This window comes from Carassius auratus, chromosome 2 (assembly GCF_003368295.1).
Source record: "Carassius auratus strain Wakin chromosome 2, ASM336829v1, whole genome shotgun sequence".
In the NCBI taxonomy this organism is placed as follows: Eukaryota; Metazoa; Chordata; class Actinopteri; order Cypriniformes; family Cyprinidae; genus Carassius; species Carassius auratus.
In genome coordinates this window covers 13,134,800-13,158,131 of record NC_039244.1, presented here as the reverse complement: position 1 = coordinate 13,158,131, position 23,332 = coordinate 13,134,800, and the positions used below count along the sequence as shown (strand labels likewise).

Genomic DNA, 23,332 nt, shown 5'->3' with positions numbered 1-23,332 from the left:
TCCTACAAAACTCAAATGCTTCAAACCAATCAATCTCTTCCAGAAAATGTTAGCCCACCCTTGGATTTAAAAGCAGGATTAATAGCGAGACCCCAGTAAAATGCTTGGTGATGCTTTATAATAACTTTTAATTATTCATTAAGGAAAAGATCAATAGTTCATGTACATTCAAATATGAATGCTATTTTAGGTTGCACTTTATTTTACAGTACGTGTACTAACATGTACGTATAGTGTACTTACAGTGTATTTATCTAAGAAAGTTCTGGTAATACAAGGTAACTACATGGGGTAGGGTTAGGTTTAGGGGTAGGTTCAGGAGTAGTACATAGTTATTACATAGTTATTGTAATTAATATAATAAGTACATAGTATGTACATGAGAAACAGGACTGTAAAATAAAGTGCCACCCTATTTTATATTCAGATGTTTATAAATTGAGTTTTCTTACTGTCTGAATGTGCACAAATAATCCATTAAGCATAACATGTTATCATGCTTAACCGATTATTTGTGTACATTACATTATCTTATATAATGTATTATTATTTAAGAAGAAAGTGCTGCTGTTCAGTTGACTTAATTTGGATTGAAGACTTCTTACAATCTTAGAGAGACACGTAAAGAGTACAATTTAATTTGCCTTCATTCTTCCACCAAGAAAACTGAGTTACTAATGACTAGAGTTAGATTTAGTTCTCAGAATAGTCTTTATTTATTTTGCCAACCTTTTTTAGGTTTTAGGGAGTGCTCTTTAATAATATAAAGTATATTCACTGAACATGAATGCCTATGTTCTCAGTTATATTCACTAAAAAATAATTTATCTTGTTCTCATTGAAACAGAGTTGACTGCATAAAAGCATAAACTGCATTAACAGCTTCTTGATAATGTAGCTAGATCACTCGCTTTAAAATATCTTGCACTAAATTGTCATGAATATCAAAAGTATGAAGTATGCTGTGTGTGTTAGATAGCCTATGTGTAAGTAAACATTGTTCCTCTTAGATATATTTATGAATTAACTACCTAATAATGTCCAGGGTTCATTGCTGTGAAAAATGGTTCTTCTATCACTTTAAGTAAGGTGCTAAATGCTGCCTCTGGAACAATTTTATAAAATACCCAAAAAATTATCATATTTTATAATGATCCTGTGAGTTTGACAGATCAATATGGAAGCCCGTTTCCACCACTGAATAAAAAAGGTTATTGCAACTTTTTATCTTACAAGACTTTCACAGAATAGCATGATGTAAACTCACAATTGTGAGTTATAAAGTCAGAATTGCATGATATAAATTTGCAATATCTTTTTTTGTTTTGTTTTGTTTTGTTTTTTTTCGACAGGGGCGCTGATATTTTCTCAGAATTGCGAGTTTATATCTTACAATTCTGACTTTATAACTCACAATTGCGAGTCAGAAAAAAGTCTGAATTGTGAGATAAAAAGTTGCAATTACCTTTTTTATTTTTTATCCAGTGGAAGAATAGGCTTCGATTAGATTAATGTGAACTGAGCTTTAAGAATTAAAATGATGCACTGATGAACTGTCTCTTTTTTTGTGTACATTTATTTAACAGACTCACTGTTATAATCATATGTACAAATGTACTGTGTCTCTACAGCATGGTACAAAATAATTGTTTAGTGATCAGCACAATCTCCTTTTACTCACCATGAAGAATAAGTTGTCTTGTACAGACCAGTACAATACATTAATAAATTAGTCAGTCCAGCAAAATGTGTGTACCATCTAGAAATGTAGAGCTTCTATTTTTTGTCATCTAATTTCTCACATTTAAAAAAAAATAATGTTTCACCATTAAATTTAAGTACTGAAGAAGAACAAAAACTGCAAGTACAAACAGCCATCTCAATATATATATATATGTGTGTGTGTGTGTGTGTGTGTGTGTGTGTGTGTGTGTGTGTGTGTGTGTGGTGTGTGTGTGTGTGTGTGTGTGTGTGTGTGTGTGTGTATAGATTTTTTTTTTTTTTTACAAAAAGACATTACATTGGCATTTGGTTTTTCATGCCAGTCGAAATATTTGTAAAAATTCAAAACAATGTCAACAATTTGATTATTATTAAAAACAGTAAATGTGTATAAAATGCTGCAACTAAAAATATGAAATATTACATGGAAACATCACAAAATTTAAGAAAGCCACGATTTAAGGCTTGTTTTCAGCACAAGGTCTCACTGTGTCCTCCACCTCGATGACCTCCATGATCAGATCTCTGATAGCCTGCACACTGTCCGCCGTCTCCTCCAGTGAATCCGTGCTCTCAGCGCTGCTCTGGTTCCCCGGCTCTGATGTTAAAGCAACAGCGACCCCTACCGGACCCTCGGGAACTGAGTCAAGAGGAGGAGAAGCATCCAGGGCAGGACCATCTTGCGTTTCATTCCTATCCTCATCACTAGAAGGCTCTCCCTCACAGGCCTTGTTTTCCATAGCGGTGTCTTCAACACATACGTCTGGGAGAACTTCAGCGTTGACTGTCAGGTTAACGTCAGGTTGGACAACATGGACACATTCCTCTTCGACTTCAGCCTTAGGAGGACTTGCGCCTTCACTTTCCTCATCTGCTTCCAAATGTAGAGTTTCGAGAGGAACGAGAGTTTCTTCAGCTGCTGAGTTGAGATAGACTGCTCGGTCTGTACTAACCGGCGATCCCTCTGTAACTTCATCCTTCGCTGTCGAAGAAGGTGTCTCTGGTTGTGAAGCAGATGAGTCTTCTGCAGAGGAGATGGTTTCTGGTTTGGTTGAGGAAACGTCAGTCTCTGAGACCTCTGGAATGGGTGATGTTGGTGGGACATCTGGTTGAGTTGTTTCAGAAGCATGTAATGGTGATGCGGGTTCCACGGATTCTGGAGAAGACACTGTAATCGTCACTGTGGGAATGACTGAAGCATCATGTGTTTGATGGGTGTCTTCACTGACGGATCCCCCTAATCGAGAGGTGGTCTTCTGCTCTGCTTGTAGAGAGAGAGTCACAGAGGCCGGTCTTCGTGGTGGGCTGGAGGGGGCAGAGAGGGGCGGCGTGCGGCTGTCAGCCAGGCTGCTTTGACTAACACACTGCAGGTCAGTACTGTCAGCGAACAGGTTGTTCTTCTTCAGACTGGCTGCCTCCTTCACCACTGTGCAGCGAAAACATAGACGAATAAGTTATGTGTCTCAAACACTCAAAAACACACAGCTAAAGAGGTTTACTGTACCTTTGTTCACTTCATTATTCAGAAGGTTGAGCAGTATGTTCTCATAGACATTCTCCACTTGAACGAAGTTTGTGTAATCAGCAAAGACGAACTGTTCGAAACTCTGAAGCTCCTGCAAAATGAGCAAAAAGTTTCACACAAGTTTTCTCCACTACATTTGTGCAATAAGATCTAACTAAAACAATGCATAAACAGGCACAAACACATCGTACTACTGTCAGCAAGGACAGAAACCCAAACGCGGACAGAATACCATATTACAGTAGCCTGAAAGAGTTTAATAATAGTGTTTACAGTGCAGTCAGAGTTTACTAATTGACTTTAATTGGTTGCTTCTTTTTAGTTAATGAAGTCATTCATTTAATAAGAAACAGAGCTTGCTAGAATAACCGTCGTTTCCAAAAGAAGACTGAATAGTGCTTACAGTTCTGCAGGCAGGCGCCAGGTTTCTCTTGATGGCTGGCAGAGTGATGTCAACCAGGGCCTCCTGGAAAATCTTCTTCCTTATTGTGCTGCTGTCATAGTCAAATTGCTAAAAAAAGCAAAAGTTTCCATAATGATTATGTCACATTTATTCGAATGATTCTAATGTTGAGATGGTGTGCTGCTTAATGGCTACGCTTTGTAAATGTGGGCAAAGCCAACCTTGAGAACACGGAGCTTGGCTTTCTCCGTGACTGAGGCCGGTTTGTCAGGTTTATCCTTTGAGGCAGACTGAAGCAGGAGCTCAAATGTGTGCACGGCATTCTCCATCAACTAAAAAGAGTGGAAGAAACATCAGACATGCCTCAGTTCATTTATATTCCCTTGACCTGTAGAGGGAACCAAAGTTCATGACAAGATGAGGCAATGCTCTCCATTGACTTCATTTTTGGTGGAGCAGTCTATATGACATTTATGATTCCAGGAGTAATTTATATCCACTACTAAGTTCTGAAAAATGCAATTACACTTGAGTCAGAAGGCCAGATGAACTATTTCATTACATAAAGCATCTAAAAGCCGACCAACGCCCAGTCACTCTAAAAGCTGCCGATGACGCCCACCTGCTGCATTTGACTCTGGGTGCCGTGAACTACTCGTGTCGAGTTGGAGAACTTGAAGCGGTTGTGGAGTTCCTGGAGCTGTTCCTTCAGGACGTTCACGTGCTGGTAACAGTCCTCCATCCGGTCACGTCCCAGCTGCTGCAAAGCCTGCAAACGGACAGACATGACTCGTGAGAACTCAAGGCAGTCTGAGTTCAGATGATCCTAGTTCCCACATGATTTAATCACGTCAGCTCTTCTGTTCAACACTTCACTTTGCTCTAAAAGGGAAAAAAATTACCTGATTTGCTTCAAGGGCTGTGCAATGTAGCCTTGGCTACATGATAAATATTTATTTGAAGCCCATGTGGCAGAGTGTTGTATTATTTGTAAATGTCCTGCACTCTCTTACGCTCTGAAGTTCATCCGTGACTCCCCCCTGAGGGAAATCCTTGCAGATCCGGGTCAGCTCGTCCTCCAACAGCAGCCTCATGGCCTGGAAGCCTGCGCTGATCGGACCCATCAGCTCCTCCAGGATTGAGGTCAGGTATGGAGCCACGCTCTCTGAACAGTATTTCACGGCTGGCTCTGATACAAGAGCTTAACACAGACAGAAATTGAGTCAAAATGGTGCAGTACAGCACAGAAAATATATTTGGTATGTCTCACTTACTACATTTACATGCATAAGAATATTTCAATAGAGTAATCAAATTTAAATTATTTTTAATTATTTGGCCATATGCTTCCACTGCCACTGGTGGCCATTAAACAAGATTTTATCAAGTCAAAGAAGTCCGAGTTCATTAGTTGAGTAATTTAGCAAAGATTTTACTCATTTCACAAAATTGTAGTGTAGTTACCACTCTCTAGATTTGTTTTAAACATATTATTCATAACATCAAAAAGAATAAATAGCATATAAAGGAGAATATTATTCAATAAAACTGATAAATAATAAAGCAATGATATTATTCCCCCTAAGTCTGCTTTCACTTGAAATACCTTGAGTTAATGTTTTTTTTTTTTTTACCGTATTTTCCGGACTATAGGTCGCACTTTTTTCCTAGTTTGGCTGGTCCTGTGACTTAAGTCAGGTGCGAAATTACCCGCTGGTACCCGCTTAAAATAGAACCGACACCCGACCCACACCCGAAATCAAATCAGTTAAGCCAAATACATTAGACACACTTTTTTCGAATTTTATTGCCAGGTCATACAGAAGTTATTTATGGAAACTCTTTTTAAAATATATTCGTTTTTAATACATTTTATCTTAATTTTGATCAATGTTTTATCAATCAATTGCCCATATTTAATAAATAAGAAGCAAATATATAGCAGACAATGTAATAACCTTAGTGTAATTGACAGAATTACTAAAAAATATTTTGCTACCTAAAAGTTAAATATTTTTTGTGTCACGCATGCATGCATGTCTGTTTCCCTCATATTAAATATAAAACGCATGTGGACTGATATTTTTCCAATGTCTGGACAGACGTTTCAATATTATTTGTAATAAATGCATTGTCTTAGAATTTATATTTCACGTTTTTACTGCAAATGTCGAAATACGTGCTCTTTGGTCCATCAATGCTTGAGTCACTGATCACATTAGAATAAAACATCTCATAATAAAATACAAAATTGACTGATTTATGAATGTATATGCATAGTTCTCATCAGCGGGAAATACAGATAAACGCTTTCATTTGTTGTATTTTTGATCCTGAAACAAAACAGAACAACAAAAGAGCGAATCATACCACCGTCTAAGGTTGTGCTTCAAGTCAGGATTAGGCCCATATTCACAAATGTGTTAGCTATGGAATGAAATATCTGATATTCCGATTGTCAAATACATACAAGTGGAAGTGTATTGTTGTTTAAACACCTTTATAACGATTGCGTTAGTTGAGCTGTATGCGCGATATAAATTTATGACACAAATTTTGAAATAGGCTTAAATCAAACACATTTTCATTCAGATTCTGTATATATATATATATATATATATATATATATATATATATATATATATATATATATATATATATATATATATATATATATAAACGGAAAACAAAAACAACGAAGAAAAAAAAACAGCTGGCTGGTCTTTTTACGTCTGTTAACTAATGACTCATGCAGCTGTTCGCGCGGGTGTGATTTTTTAAAAGTGGAACGTAGGCCTATTTTTACGTTTGCACCTGACTGTTTTGAATCCGTGTTTAGACCCATGTTTCCCCTGTTTCCAACCCGACCCGCACCCATATCCGACACAGATATTTTTCACCCGTTTCAGCCAAATTTGCGGGTCACCCGTACCCATGCAGGACTCTACTGAGCAGCATAGAGCGTCCTCTCGCGGCTGTAGACGGTCATGTTTTCTCTTGGTTCTTGGTTCTAAATAAATGTGACTTATAGTCCAGTGCGACTTATATATGTTTTTTTCTTCATCATGACGTATTTTCAGTCAGTTTGGTGTTGGTAAGATTCTTTAAATAAATAAATCTGCTCTATGACTGTCTGCTCGTACCTTGCAGTTTAGTTTCCAGGAATGTTTGCGAGTTGACGATCTGGTCCATGTCTGAGCGAATGAGTGCCTCCTGCTGTTTGGTGGCTTCTCTGCACTCGTTCTTCAGACTCTCCAAACCTTCTCGCAGTTGCTCATGAACAAGCTCGTACGTCGCTTCCACAGTCTAACCACGCAAGGAAAAAAATAGAAAAAACTTTCACACCTTAAATATGGCCATCATAAACCCACTTCATCATGAACATAGAGCTGCCTTTGTCTACTTGTTGCCTAATAGTCCCTTTATAGAGCAGTGGCCTCTTCCAACTGGCACAGGCCATGAAAGAGAATTATTTTTCATGTTATAAACTATTATACAGAATGCCCCAGAATGGTTATGTTGCCTGAGTGTGACATTTAACACACAACGTGTCAAAGTTCTAAGAATAAACAGGAGGAGCTGAGGCTGATCTCACTGACCACAAACCACACCCTCTTCCTCTCCGGCTTCTTTCCCTTCAGCTTGGGCAACAGCTCGGTCTGCAGTGATGGCAGCAGCTCCTCCATCACTAGGTTAGCCAGCACCTGCAGAGAGGCAGAGGGAGTCACTACTCAAGATGATACCAGACTGAGTCGAGACACAAAACACCCACACGGCACCGACTCATGGAGGAACAGCAAAAGAGTTGTTGTGATGTCATAGCAATAAAGCAGTCTTCAACAGACAGAACCACCACACACAGATGTGGCAGTTGAGTCCATTATTATGCCATATTTGTAAATTGACTGCTTTTAAACTGACCAAACTGTTTTTCTATGATATAATAATATACTGTATATATACTATTTTTGTATTATACGATACCATTCAAAAGATTGAGGTCAGTAAGATTTTGCAATGCGTCTGAACGAAGTCTCTTACGCTTAATTTTTTATTTTATTTTAATTTTTTTTGTGCTAAAGAAACATTTCTTCTTACTAATAATGATCAAGATGAACAGTGGCGTGATATAATATCATAATTTATGTAACAATATGTTATTTATTGATTTGTTAAGAAGATGAACATTACATCACCTTGTCAGGGTTTGTTTTGTGATAGTGACTAATTGTAAAATAGTTTTTTTGTGCCTGTTTTTAGTTTCCTTAAACAACAACACCTTGTCCGCCGAATTAGTATTCAAAATTAGACCTAACAATAGTTGAATAGAGGCAGATGTGTTTCCTTAAGTATCTAGCTACAGGACATCCTGTATGTGATCTCAAGATTAATAAGAACAGGAGCTTTGGACTGAATTTTTGTAAGGAACAACACATCAATATTTTGTGGTGCTCACTAGGGCAGTTATACAAGAGTTCTGCGAGTCAATGCAAAGTTTCTATAGGGGAACACAAAAGTGCGTGCTAATTTAAAGGCAGTGTTAAGAAGGTTAGGGAAGTTGTGGCCTAGTGGTTAGAGTTTGACTCCTATTTCTAGGGTTGTGGGTTCGAGTCTCAGGCTGGCAATACCACGACTGAGGTGTCCTTGAGCAAGGCACTGAACCCCCAACTGCTCCCTGGGTGCTGCAGCATAAATGACTGCACACTGCTGTGTGTGTGTGTGTGTGTGTGTGTGTTCACTGCTGTGTGTGTGTGTGCACTTTGATTGGGTTAAATGTAGAGCATGAATTCTGATTATGGGTCGCCATACTTGGCTGTATGTCGCGTCACTTTTTTTTTACTTATATATAGTTATAATTACCCTGTTTAAAATTTTATAAGTCGTGTAAGTGCTTCAATTGCTTCATTAAAAACTTTATGTAACTTATTAGTTCCTTTATTTTTGCTTCAAATCAACAACAATAAGAAAGGTAATGAGCAAAGTAAAGGTTTGTGTGCGAGTACTAAGTTTCTTAGGGGACATTTTTCCTATAACAATAAAATTAGTTTTATTTATTTTTCTGATGATCATGTCCTTCTGTAGTATCACCTTATTAAACAAGTTATTAAATGACAATTTTCAAATATTAAATGATCATTTAAATAATTCTGCCTATTTATAATTTATCTAACATATTTAAATGTTGGTTACGAAAGCACGCATTTAAAACTTTCAGTCAAGCATGACTAACTGTCCACTGAGGATGTTATCAGCATGACACTCCTGAATCCCTGACCGGCAGCTCTGTCCCGACTCCAGCGGCCTGCTGACCACTGTCTGATGCCTGCGTTAATCACACGGCATTACTCAGTTACACTTCATCATGACTCATCTGATTCATTCAAAACAAGACTCTGCCTTTCTGGAAACGCATTCAAAACATGCTTGTGAGTAATATGGAGACCAGGAGGCCCACCTGACAGTCAGTGCCCACCAGCATATCCCATGATTCATAGTGACCCTTCTCCTGCCTGTAAAAGTGAATGGCCTTCAGGAAAGCCTGCACCTCACATTCCATGCTCTTCAGATAATCTGCAGAGACATAACAGAGAGAAGAGAATAGCTCTGTTAGATGAATCGATTGTGTAATATAGAATCACGCGAGCAACTTCTCTTTTCTGGTTCCAGAAGAAAGAAGAAAGAAAAACACCAAGACAGAAATGATTTGGAAATGCCAAATAAGATGAAAGGCTTTTGCGTAATATGTAAATGAGTGAAAACTGGGAAAACCCATCACCCTAAATGACTTGTACTGCTAAATAAGGAGGAAATAAACAATCTAGCATTCAATGTTGAGGATTAACTAACTAAATATTGCAACTAATGCAATACATTTTCAGTAGTGTGACAGTATCTTACCTATTAAAAAACTAAATAATTATGAAATAATACAATTAATATTAAAACTAAATATTTGAAGGCTGCTCTTTCTTAATTTTTTCGATGTTAAGCTGATTTAGTGGACATCTATCCATTCCATAATCATAACTATAATTAAGTTAATAATTAAGTTAAACTTATTTCTTAATAAATAAACAGTTTTAGATTATATATATATATATATATATATATATATATATATATATATATATATATATATATATATATATATATATATTATATTATTGACATATTTTAAGATAGTGTCATCCTAAATAGCTACTTTTATCTTGTTTGTAGATAAAATAAACTAACTTCAAAAGAATACCCTTTCAAAAAAAGACATTAATTCTTTAAAGACATTAAAGACACTAATTCAACTATTAGTATAATTAATCTAAACTACAATTAATAAGAGATTAAACTTTCATTCTACTTTTAAAATAAATACAAGTATACTGAAAAGTCTATACTAAAGTCTATCTGGCCTATACTTATGCTAATTAATTTGACCAAGATTTACTGTATTGATATTACTGATGTCAATTTATTATTGATTATTTCTCCCAATAAGGGTTTATGATTTGACCCTTAACCCGAAGTAAACAGTAACACTTAAGAAAAGAGAACACATATTCACTATGTCATTAATGGGTGATTCATAAGTACTAATAAGCAGCCAATATTCTAGTATTATGAATGCTAATAAGCAGAATAATTGGTTCTTACAATAAAGTGCCAAACAGGAATGATAGGCCTACCTTCAGTTGTTAGACTTTCTAAATCTAAATCTTTTATAATCTGATTTACAATAGCAGATGAAAGCAGAGTACAGTTATGTTTAATGTAAAAATGGTCTTTACATCAGTTTGATTTTGCTTTATGTAGTGGTTATCTCTCCTCTCACCCACTTCATGAACCATGAAGATGTGAAAGTGGAGTCTTTTGCAGTTGTGTGACGAAGTAGAAGATTATTGCACACATAGTGCTCTGCAGAGGCAGTGTAACCGCTAAGCAGCGAGTACACAGGAAGAGAGCATTGCGATTCTGGATATTATTAGCGTATCACCATGACCACCACAGAAAAACAGTAGTAAACTGATGCAAGAGCAGAGGTTGCCAGATGCAGCTTGAGGTATCCTCTGATCAGCCTCACTACTGTAATATAGCGTGTTGCTTTTGGGTGGCTGTACGAAGAATTAGTCAGAAAAGATTCAAGAAGTACTTTCAAATTGAGCAAACAGAAATTCTGTAGGAATCTTTCCCCTTGGGGTATAATTCACAAATTTGATCATAGACTACAAATGCCAAGTCAAAAAGTGCACTCTGAGACCGAGGCAGTGCTGATCTGGTACCTTGGTTCTGATGCCGAATGCAGTCGTTCAGGATCGAGACGAAGCAGGCACGCTTCTCCTCCTGCTGGAAACAGAAGTACGAGTCTCGTCTGTAAGGTAGCCTCAGGTACACAGGAAATGGAGCGGGAACTGCCACCACAGGAACGGTGGGCTCTTCCTTAGAACCTGAACGACACACAAACACTCATTCCAACGAGAAGAGAGAGAGAGATCAGGATGGAGAACCAGACAAACACTCACCATTAGGATCAGGAAAGGCCTTGTCTACGACGGCAGTGTATTTCTCCTCTGAGGTCAACACAGTGCCCCCTGTTGGCAGGAGTTTGTGGCGGGCAGGGGTTCCCTTTGTATATGACTAGATGCATGAAATATTACAGCATCATGAGAATGCTCTGTCAGAAAAAGTGCCTTTTATGTGTAAATGATCGAAGATAACTTAAAACCTCCTGGTTATCATGTAGCTCCAAGCTGTAGTCGGCACGGACCACAACAAATCTCTCTCTCCACTTTCTGTTGTCATCAAAGTAAAGCACATTGTCCGTGTACAGGACCTCTGATGCCTGCAGAGGCTCCTAGAAGTGAAACATACAGTACTAGTGTCAGTGAGAGTAAATCATGTAAGTGAGAGTGCACAAAAACCATCACTTAAGTTGATATTGTCAGTGTCAGATATTTCTGCTTTCACCTTCTGTTTGAGGAGCTGGGCCTGTCCTGCTCTGTGCTGCTCCACCTCATCCTTCAGGTGGCAAAAGAAGGCGACACAGCTTTGCCGTCTGTAATGAGGACTAAAGTTCTTCAGCTCAGCCTCTGTCCGGCCTGCACACACATGAAAGATCAGATTATCCTTGTGAAAAAGAAATATGCTTATCTGCATTGAATGCGCACTCGTGATGTACCTAAACACTTATTTGTATGGATTGACTAACATACTATAGCACAAATTAAGAACTATTTTTGAGCTGTAGTGTGTTATTTGATATTACACTTAAGGAAAATGGTTACACTTTCTTTTAAGGTGTCCTTGTTATAGTGTAATTATACATTTAAGTGCTGAGTAATATTAATCAGCTACATGTACTTACTATATGGTTAGGGTTTGGCTTAGGGTTTCTTACATGTAATTATGCATAATTATTTGTTATTATAATTATAAGTACATAGACCATGTATAACAAGGATGCCTTAAAATAAAGTGTTACCATATATTTTTTAAATATAATAAACTGTAATTTCCTCATGAAAAATGTTTAGTTACAAATATTTAAATTTAGTACAGAGGTGTTGTCAAGACCAGACTTTCCAAAACCAAGAACAATGATTAAACCCCTCGAGACCAAGATTCAGACCAAGACTAGACCCTTCAAGCCCAGATCCGGACAAGACTTGACAATTCAGGAACCAGATCCAGATTAAGACTAGACCCATCGTGATTAAGATCAAGACCAGACTTTACAATTCAGGAACCACATCCAGACCAAGACTAGACCCTTCAAGCCCAGATCCGGACAAGACTTGACAATTCAGGAACTAGATCCAGACTAAGACTAGGCCAATCAAGATCCAGATCAAGACCAGACTTGACAATTCAGGAACCACATCCAGACCAAGACTAGACCAATCAAGATCCAGATCAAGACTAGACCCTTCAAAACCCAAATCCAGACAACACTTGACAATTGATGAACCAGATCCAGACAAAGACTAGACCCATTGAGATCCAGATCAAGACTATACCCTTCAAGACCCAGATCCAGACAAGACTTAACAATTCAGGAACCAGATCCAGACCAAGACTAGACCCATCGAGATCAAGATCAAGACCAGACTTGACACTTCAGGAACCAGATCCAGACCAAGACTAGACCCATCGAGATCAAGATCAAGACCAGACTTGACACTTCAGGAACCAGATCCAAACCAAGACTAGACCCATCGAGATCCAGACCAAGACTAGACCCATCGAGATCCAGACCAAGACTAGACCCATCGAGATCCAGATCAAGACTAGACCCTTCAAGACCCAGATCCAGACAAGACTTAACAATTCAGGAACCAGATCAAGACTAGACCCATCGAGATCAAGATTAAGCCATATTTTTATGAATATTAAGTGTAGTATATATTGTGCCAAATTCAGCTACAGCTTGTCGAAGCATGCATGACTAGGAATGGATGACATGACCAAAGTACAATAAAAGTTTTTACTGTACAATAATACATATAACAATAAGGGTGTCAAATTAATTCAGTGAGATCATGCACTTTATCGAGGGAGGAGAAAGTCTGTGACTCATTCCTAAAGACTGAGCCATCTTTACCACTTGACTGAACAGCCAAAATGACCTGGCATAGATCAGCATTATTCCACTGAGCAGCCTAAATTCAAAACTTTATTTGCAACAGCTCTTGGGCTTGGATCCCAATTTCCAAGTTTTTAGAGGGAAATATTCTTTGACTTTCCTTGGAAACACATTTTTCTGCCAAGGATTAAATAGTCCGAAATTTTGAATGTCTGGATGAATCCACTGGCAGCGGCTACATAATATGTAATTTACAGGGCACATTAGACATGCTATATTAACCATTACCACTGCAATGCAAAACACTGTCTAAGACAATTTAGAAAAAGACAGAATACAACTGACCTGTGGTCCAGCTATGGTCACCATAATGACTCATATCATACAATTGATTTGGGATTACAAAAAGGGATGTGGTGGAGTCTAGATTCAGTGAGAGCCTGAGGAAAATTCATTTTTAATGTTGAACATTTACCTGAATGATATTTTGTCAATGTAAACATGTAACCATCGCTGATCTCATCTGCTAAAACTTGTTGGCATCTTTTCATCATTGTGGAGTTGAGTGAGAAAGTAACAGAAATCATTAGTCACGGATAATCTTCCCTGTTCATTTGAACCATTTGATCCGGTTCAAAAATTGGACTGAACAATTTATTCATAACTGACTGACAGATTAAAGTCTCCCTGTTCCTCACATAAATCTCTCATCTCATCTCATTAAATTAAATTAAATTAAATTAAATTAAATTAAATTAAATTAAATTAAATTAAATTAAATTAAATTAAATTAAATTAAATTAAATTAAATTAAATTAAATTAAATTAAATTAAATTAAATTAAATTAAATTAAATTAAAAGAAGATACACACTGTCTTTCTTGGAGTGACAATTCCTGTGTTGAAAGGGAGCAAAGTTTATGAGAATATGAAATTATACAAACACAATAATCGATTCTTATCACCCACTAGCATATAAAGTAGAAATACAAAAACGACTAGTAAGGACAAGCAAAAAAAAAAAAAAAAAAAAAAAGAATACTTTTGCCATCATCTTTAAAAAACACAATATATTGTTTACATCTCAAAATAAGCAATAGGCAAGCTACATCAAAACACAAACAAGCTTACATTTATTACTGCAAAAAAATAATCTACTCTACTAACACTATTACTGTTGCTTACTTCTTGCTGGATCGCAGTGTGTCACATTTCAAATGCTGAGAAATTGCCATCTTTAGAAAACATATTGTAACTTCTTGATCAAAATGAAAAAAACCAGTTATTTTAAAACAGAAATTCTGACATGTTGCTTATTTGAGGCAGATTTCTTTCCTCCTTGTAACCCCCACCCCCTCGTTTAAAGAAGTTTTCATTGTTATTAGAGTATTAGATTTCAGGGACTTTCAGGGATAAAGTTGTTTTTAAAGATGCTGTGCGAATAAAATTGGATTGACTTGAGCTGAATTGTATTAAGTGAGTTAGAGAAGAGACAGCTGCTCTGAGGAGGGCACAGACATGAAAAGTGGTTTCCTGTGAGGACACAAACACCACACTAACTCACACTTGTGATAAGAGCACAACTCTTACCATGTTCACAACACTAGCACTGTCAGTCAGTACTTATAGTAATGCGCTTAGCATTTTGATATTGTACCACACTGTCCAAATCCACTGAATTTTGAAGGTTTTAAGAATGACCACTGGCTACAGGCTTAAACCATGAAGAGGAACAGTACAAGAGCTCAAAAGGGTATTACAATGAGGACATATCTAATACACATCCCAGGAAGCTTTTTATGGAAAAATGAATACACAGTCTTTATGTTTGACCTCAGCATCCTTTCATCTGGACTGAGATTTCAAACAGCTACCAGTGATAGTGGTATCTCTGTATGGCAGTGGGCCTTTCTTGGTAATTGGGATAGTTAAATATAATTGGTGCCTATTACAGGTCCGATGTAATTCTAGGATATATTGATGAAGATAAATCAAGAAACCAGAGAGAAAAAGCTGAATCATTTATTATAGTTATATACACACACTACATATACTACTTTTGAATAGTAGTATATATATGGTTATATACTATATATACTGTATGTAATGACAATATTTTTTAACAAAAAGTCACTTATGCTCACCAAGGCTACATTAATTTGATCAAAAATATGATAAAACAGTAATATTGTGTAATATTATTAAATAGTATGTGTTATTTGTGAAGTGGTCACTTCCTGTGAACCCAAGGGCTGCTAACTTTCGAGGCAGCTGTGAAATAAAGCGGAAGGTTTAAAGGGGTCATATGACGTTGCTAAAAAAACATTATTTTGTGTATTTGGAGTAATGCAATGTGTAAACATTTCAAAAACACATTATTTTCCACATACTGTACATTAATGTTGCTTCTCTATGCCCCGCCGTTCTGAAACACGTTGATTCTTACAAAGCTCATCTTTCTGAAAAGCGTGGCCTGCCCTGATTGGCCAGCTATCCAGTGCATTGTGATTGGCTGAATACCACAAGCATGTGACAGAAAAGTTACGCCCTTTACCAGGTTCAGGAAACAGGCCCCTGTAAAATACGGTGCATACACTCGAATATTTGGGTTGAACTGTTCTGGAACAATGTTGTAAATAAAGTTTTACCACTAATTTCTAGTTGTGTCCTCTTTTGGAAGATCAAACAATGTAGTTTGGATTTCGCAATGAAACACACAGTCTCCACGACATGCTGCCAATGGCAACAATACTACAGCAAAGATATAAGTTATGCCTCCTTTCTTTGTGTGAACATTTGGGCAGTGTCATACAAATCCTCCCACATCGTGACATGGACATGTGGGGGCGTGTTCATACGAGCTGTTTTATGAAGGCGTGGCTGTGCATTCACTTTTATAAAGAATATCTCTTTGCATTTGAGACTTTAAATATTTGTGACTTTACAGATCTTCTGTATGCACAAACAGCTTTTATCACTCCAAAGACAAAGGAAAACATGAAATCGCATCACATGACCCATTTAACATGAAGTGACAATGATTTAAATTACCATCTGAAACTCAAAATGGAAAGTAACGTTAGGGGTCAGTATGCTTTTTTATGTTTTTAAAAGTCTCTTGCTCACCAAGGTTTCATTTATATTTGACCAAAAATAAAATAAAAACTTTGCTTTAATATTATTAAAATTGTAATACATTTTAAAATGTTATCTATGGCAAAGCTGAATCTTCATTACTTCTGTCTTCAGTATCACATGATCCTTCCGAAATCGTTTCTAATGTGTTGATTTGATGCTTAATAAACATTTATTCTTTTCAGGATTTTTTTTCCCATTTTTATTTACTTGTTTACTTATTTATATGAATAGAAAGTTCAATTTATTGAAATGGAAATCTTTTGAACATTCCAAATGTCTTAAAGGGATAGTTCGCCCAAAAATGAAAACTCTGTCATAACCTGTAAGACCTTCCTTCAGCTTCATAACATTTTGGTTGAACCACTGATGTCATATGGACTATTTTAACAATGTCCTTTTAACCTTTCTGGGGCCATAAAACATTTCAGTTCTGTTGCTGCCTACGCAGGGTCAAAAAGCTCTTGGATTTCATAAAAAGATCTTAATTTATGTTTTGAAGATGAACAAAGGGCTTGCAGGTTTGGAACGACATGAGGGTGTAATTAATGACAGAATTTTCTTTTTTGGGTGAACTATCCCTTTAATTTCACTTTTCATCAATTTACAGACACCAAACTATATCAATGTGAACATAGACGAACAACATATAACTGGTGAACAACATATTAAATGTATTACGTCCAATTATGAGTTCAGCAGATCTGTGTCTCCCTGTGCAATTCATAAATACAAACTGTTTTACAGACTATTGCACATCTGTACTTTAACTTTGGTCTTAAACTTCCTTCATCTCCCCACACACAAACTAGTTTTTAAATAGCCCCCGACTCCAGTTTCTCCCCTGATCATTGGTATCCTGACAGAGGATGGTGTCTGGGACTTTAGTTTTGTTGTTTTATATGTCCCTTATCCTTAGCCCTACATACTGTATGCATGTTCCCTTGATGCAGGAAAGAGCTGAGCGAAAGATAGATGTGAAATCAATCAACAAAAGGTCAACAAAAACAATGTTTCTAAAAAAAAACATATCAAACACTCAATCATGCAACCCAAAGCTTAGTGAGAAAAAGAATCAAGCATCTATATTTTATGTGTTATATGTGAAGTGAGGTCATTTCCTGATAACTGTGCTGCTAACATCCGAGGCAGCTGTGAAACCAAACGAAAGGTTCAGTATAAACTTTACACCTCAGCTGAGGCCAAAGATTTAATCTACCCTCTGAAACTGAAAATGGAAAGAATAGTGCTTTGCATTCCCTGTATAACAGTCCTCACAATGGGACTGGAAAAAGGGTTTTCTCTATCAGCATATTTCAAAATGTCCTACACCCTGAGATGCTGCCAAAACATGACATTTATAAAAATGACAGTAAGATGCAGAATTTATAAGTAAGTAGTGTTTGCATTGAACTGCTGCTTTCTCTGTGCCATGTAACTACAACATTTTTCAGTACCAGTATCTCTGAAAGCTGAAAATATAATCCTATGTAAAAGATGTAGGATATATTTCTAGCGCATTACTCTTCAAAAAGAAATGTTCTTTACTGGCATTAATGGTTCCATGAAAAATCTTTAACATTACAGAAAACTTTTTTCTTGGAAAGGTTCTTTAGTTTATAATAATTTTCTTTACATTATAATGAAAAAACATTTGTTATTTTAAGAACTGATCACTGAAAAGTTCTTTAAGGAACCCAAAACGGTTCTTTGGCACTGCTTTCAAAACCCCCTTTGGAACTTTTAGTTTTAAAAATGCAAGCTACTTGTAGACAGCCAGCTAATTATGCTTTATTGTCTTGTTTTACAGCACTTTACAATGTTTTACAGGCAACACCACTTGTCTAATTCTTTTTGATGTTGACTTATAAGTCCAGTGGTTTGGACAGCTAGCAGAGAAGAGCCTGCTTTTCCCATCACCTCTTGGCTTGCTGAAGAGCTCTGTAGCCTGAAACGCCCAACGAGGGAGACAGGCAGCTCCATAACTAACATTTCAGATAGGAATGCTCTCTTTCTCTCTCTCTCTGTTATCCCTCCAGTCCAAACTAAAAAATAGCATGTGGTTCGGCAAATGTGAGACGTTCTTGTAGGAGCTATATTATTCTGTCAGTGTGGGTTTGTGAGGGAGGATGTTTCAACCATTAAAAGTTGTGAATCCAAACTGTAATGTGACAAGCTGATAACTCAAGTAATATATATATAAGTCTGAGGCCACAGCGAAAATCTGCGATACAAAATCAGATTTAGTAACAGATCTAACAACGACAAAATAACAACTTTATTCAATCTATCTTCTGTGTCAGGATTCAATGCATGTTCAACGCATGCTGCGTTCTGACTTAGAAACCCGATGTGCTGCACCTTGTTTATAAGCAGAGGGATGTACATGCATGCTTTATATTTGTTTTTGTGTACAAAAAATATTCTCGTAGCTCCATAAAATTAAAAAAGAAAACAGACAGTATACGCGCACACACAAATGTGTGGTCAGAAAGAAATATCTTAGAAAAAAATGATCTTAATTTGTGTTCCGAAGATGAACAAAGGTCTTACGGGTTTGCAACGACATGACGGTGAGTAATTCATGCTAGAATTTTCATTTTTGGGTGAACTTTCCCTTTAAACTGTCTCTCAGTGTTGAGCTGTTCTCCTCTGGAGGTTTGGGATGAGGTCCCAGAATGAAGCTCTTGTTCCTCCCAACTTTAAAATGATTCACTGACTGATACTCTTCCCAACAGCATAAACACACCCAAAAACACGTTTTTCAAAACTTCTTAAACCTCTTGTTCCGCACTGTATGCACAATTTATGATTTTCACCTGGTGGATGATAACACTCTTTGAGATATACACTGAAGGAAGGATCTGAGCCAAAATTTCATAAAGACTTGGGTGGGCTCTTTTGACTTATCAGTAACTATCAATAAGAAGGACCAATAAATAACCACTAAACCACAGTCTAAAAAACATATGGAACCTAGAACAGTTTACCGACCAGCCAAGAATCCTAGCAAACACCCAGAACACCCTAACAAATGCCTACCTCACCCTAGCAATGCCCTAGTAACACCCTAGCAAACACCTAGAACAACCAGAGCAATCACTTTTAACACCACACAATCAAACATTATACAGACTACCTTAAACACCCTAGCATCCGCATAGAACACCTTACCATCCACATAGCAACACCCAAGTAAACTCCCTTAAAAAAACAACTCACACACCCTAGAAATCACTGTGTAAAGCCTTAGCTGAGAACACAGTAAAAAACCATATAGAACATCCCAGCAATCACCTGAAACCCCATAGTAACAGCACAACAACAGAACACCCTAGCAATAACCTGAAACCCCACAGTAACAGCACAACAACAGAACACCCTAGCAATAACCTAAAACCCCATAGTAACAGCACAACAACAGAACACCCTAGCAATAACCTGAAACCCCATAGTAACAGCACAACACCAGAACACCCTAGCAATAACCTAAAACCCCATAGTAACAGCACAACAACAGAACACCCTAGCAATCACCTGAAACCCCCATAGTAACAGCACAACAACAGAACACCCTAGCAATAACCTGAAACCCCATAGTAACAGCACAACAACAGAACACCCTAGCAATAACCTGAAACCCCATAGTAACAGCACAACAACAGCACACCCTAGCAATCACCTGAAACCCCATAGTAACAGCACAACAACAGAACACCCTAGCAATAACCTGAAACCCCATAGTAACAGCACAACAACAGAACCCCCCTTAGCAATAACCTGAAACCCCATAGTTACAGCACAACAACAGAACACCCTAGCAATAACCTGAACCCCCATAGTAACAGCACAACAACAGCACACCCTAGCAATCACCTGAAACCCCATAGTAACAGCACAACACAGAACACCCTAGCAATCACCTGAAACCCCATAGTAACAGCACAACAACAGAACACCCTAGCAATCACCTGAAACCCCATAGTAACAGCACAACAACAGAACACCCTAGCAATCACCTGAAACCCCATAGTTACAGCACAACAACAGAACACCCTAGCAATCACCTGAAACCCCATAGTAACAGCACAACAACAGAACCCCCTTAGCAATAACCTGAAACCCCATAGTTACAGCACAACAACAGAACACCCTAGCAATAACCTGAACCCCATAGTAACAGCACAACAAACAGCACACCCTAGCAATCACCTGAAACCCCATAGTAACAGCACAACAACAGAACACCCTAGCAATCACCTGAAACCCCATAGTAACAGCACAACAACAGAACACCCTAGCAATCACCTGAAACCCCATAGTAACAGCACAACAACAGAACACCCTAGCAATCACCTGAAACCCCATAGTACAGCACAACAACAGAACACCCTAGCAATCACCTGAAACCCCATAGTAACAGCACAACAACAGAACCCCCTTAGCAATAACCTTGAAACCCCATAGTTACAGCACAACAACAGAACACCCTAGCAATAACCTGAACGCCCATAGTAACAGCACAACAAGCAGCACACGCCTAGCAGATCACCTGAAGACCCCAGTGAGTAACAGCACAACAACAGCAACACCCTAAGCAATCATCTGAAGACCCCATAGTAACAGCAACAACAACAGAACACGCCTTAGCAATCACCTGAACCCGGCATGAGGTAAGCAGGACAACAAGCAGCACACCCGTAGCAATCACCCTGAAACCCCCATAGTGTACAGCACAACCACAGAACACGCCTAGCAGATAACCTGAACCCCAATAGTAAACAGCACGAACAACAGAACACGCCGAGCAATAACCTGAAGACCCCATGAGTAACAGGCACAACAACAAGGAACACCCTATGCAATCATCTAGAAATGCCCCTAGCAAACACTCCGGAGCACCCTAAAGCCACTCTCCAATTCATCCAAACCCCCTAGGAAAGAGCCAAAGCCATACATTAAAAAAACACTTCAAGTAACCTATAACATCCACCAAACAACACCACAGCAAACACACAGAATACCTTTAAAAACACATCCTGGAAATTACCTAGAAATAGCCTAGGAATTACTCAAAACCATCCTAGCAACCCACTTGAAAGCCATCAGAAACCACATTTCAATTTTTCACAAGAACGCACCATTGACTTTTCTCGCCACAAAAAAAAAGTGAAGGCAAATCTGGTGTTTACTGGTGGAATCTTAATCTTTATTATTATTTTATATAATTATTGTTCTTTTTTTAAATTAAACAAATCTTGGCAGGTTCTGTAGCTCATTTATGAGGAGCGTTCTGCATTGTGTGATTAGGAATGGGTCCTAATAGAGACAAGGATAAGGTAAGCTGCAATATCTTCAAGGTGTTTTGGACACGTTTGTAATCAAAGGACAAATGCCGGGGAAAATGTTAACCTTCAGCATATGAAAAGGAAAAGGTGAAAAATAAACACGTCTGCCTCTGCCCTACACATCTTCCCTCCCGCCATGGTGAGTAAAGGACACCGTGAACAACCATGACCATTCACCCTAGAGCCCCACTGAGAGCTTTAAATGAAGAAACATATGATGTGAAGCTCAGTTTGAAGGCAGGACGGCATGTTTCTTCCAAGCACCCAAAACAGCTTCATCAGGAAAGTGGATCCAGATTGCAGATTTGCCACAATTATCTTCTAATCCCTGCTGTCAATATAACAGCAAGGGGACAAGGAACAGAGAATGATTGAGTCATATGATTCCTTTCACAAGAATTTGCTCTGTCTCAGCAGTCAGCTCTGGAGCTGAGTCCATCATGCTTGGAGTAGTGCCGTCAATGAATGTGGACTGATAATTTTTTATGACCTAGTCAGCTTCAAAAAAAAAAAGTCTATGAAAATAATCTGAATATCAGTTCATGTGATGACTAAACAGCAACACGAACTGGATTCCAACTGCATTTCATCAGCAATATGTCATCTATTAATCTGGTCAACACAAGTCACAGTTCACAAACGTTCAAGTTTTAACAAAGTGGTACTGTGCTAAATCTCTGATATATGTGACTAATAAATTAACTTTATTATGGAATGGAATTTTAAAAGTTAGTAGGATGTTACATTCTAAATGTAAAGTTAGCTGGTCAAATAAAATGATGCACTGATTTGATGATTACGCACCTGCAAAAATAACTATACATAAATATATGTATTTAAAAAACTTATAAAGATATCTTACAAGTAAATTTTTACAATGTTTACATCTGTAAATTCTGACCATTTTTTTTCTCAAAATTCTGTTTATATCTCCAGATTTTTGCTTTTTATTGTTTTATGTGTTGGCATAAATAAACTTTCAATTTGTGCTAAAATCCATGACATCATTTAGGAGTTGAGTGGAGGAGAGAGTGGTGAATAGAGCATCATAATTAAGGACAAATTCTGTTTCTGTTACGTCAGCCCACACCCCTTGATGTCTTTAAGTTTTCGTCGAAATGATGACTGTTTAATGCCATGTCATGAACTGTTATGAGACAAAAAACTAATGTTATCAAACATACAGCATTCTAACACCGCACAAACCCTGGAGTGATCCTGGACTCCTCATTTAACTTGCATGTGTATACATTGGACAGCACTGAATAAATTCATGCAACCCCCCCCCCCCCCCCAAAAAAGCCAAGAGGACGTGGCAAATAACTTGAGTTTTTGGCGCACAAGGGAGGTATTCACTCCAAGACTGAAGCCCTTTCTGTTTCAGTTTATAACCCCAGTCTTATTCTGCTAATAATTTACTAGCTGAACCACATGAATGTGATGTCACAATGTCAGCTTTTATAATTAGTCTATCATTCTCCTTTGATCATAATAGAATATTTTGTCCACCTGTATTAGGCATCCTTAATATCACTGCAACTGGGGACATTATAATTCCTTAGAACAACTATGTGCAGTTTGTTCAATTGAAATGCACTTTTAAACTTATAAACCAAAGCTCCAAT

General features: G+C 37.6%; 1 protein-coding gene across 1 annotated transcript in view; it reads right to left on the bottom strand.

Annotated features, from left to right (window-relative positions):
• Positions 1-1,964: 1,964 nt before the first annotated feature.
• LOC113040475 (protein Niban-like) overlaps positions 1,965-23,332 on the bottom strand; it is a 24,519-nt gene continuing 3,151 nt past the window's right edge. Inside the window, exons 3-15 of the mRNA XM_026198807.1 lie at positions 11,610-11,740; positions 11,368-11,496; positions 11,165-11,279; positions 10,925-11,089; positions 9,106-9,221; positions 7,250-7,354; positions 6,794-6,956; positions 4,664-4,851; positions 4,273-4,419; positions 3,872-3,982; positions 3,651-3,758; positions 3,227-3,338; positions 1,965-3,148 (exon numbers count right to left, since the gene is read on the bottom strand). Coding sequence (XP_026054592.1) covers positions 2,181-3,148; positions 3,227-3,338; positions 3,651-3,758; positions 3,872-3,982; positions 4,273-4,419; positions 4,664-4,851; positions 6,794-6,956; positions 7,250-7,354; positions 9,106-9,221; positions 10,925-11,089; positions 11,165-11,279; positions 11,368-11,496; positions 11,610-11,740 — 2,558 coding nt within the window. The 3' untranslated portion in view covers positions 1,965-2,180. The remainder of the gene's footprint in view (positions 3,149-3,226; positions 3,339-3,650; positions 3,759-3,871; positions 3,983-4,272; positions 4,420-4,663; positions 4,852-6,793; positions 6,957-7,249; positions 7,355-9,105; positions 9,222-10,924; positions 11,090-11,164; positions 11,280-11,367; positions 11,497-11,609; positions 11,741-23,332) is intronic.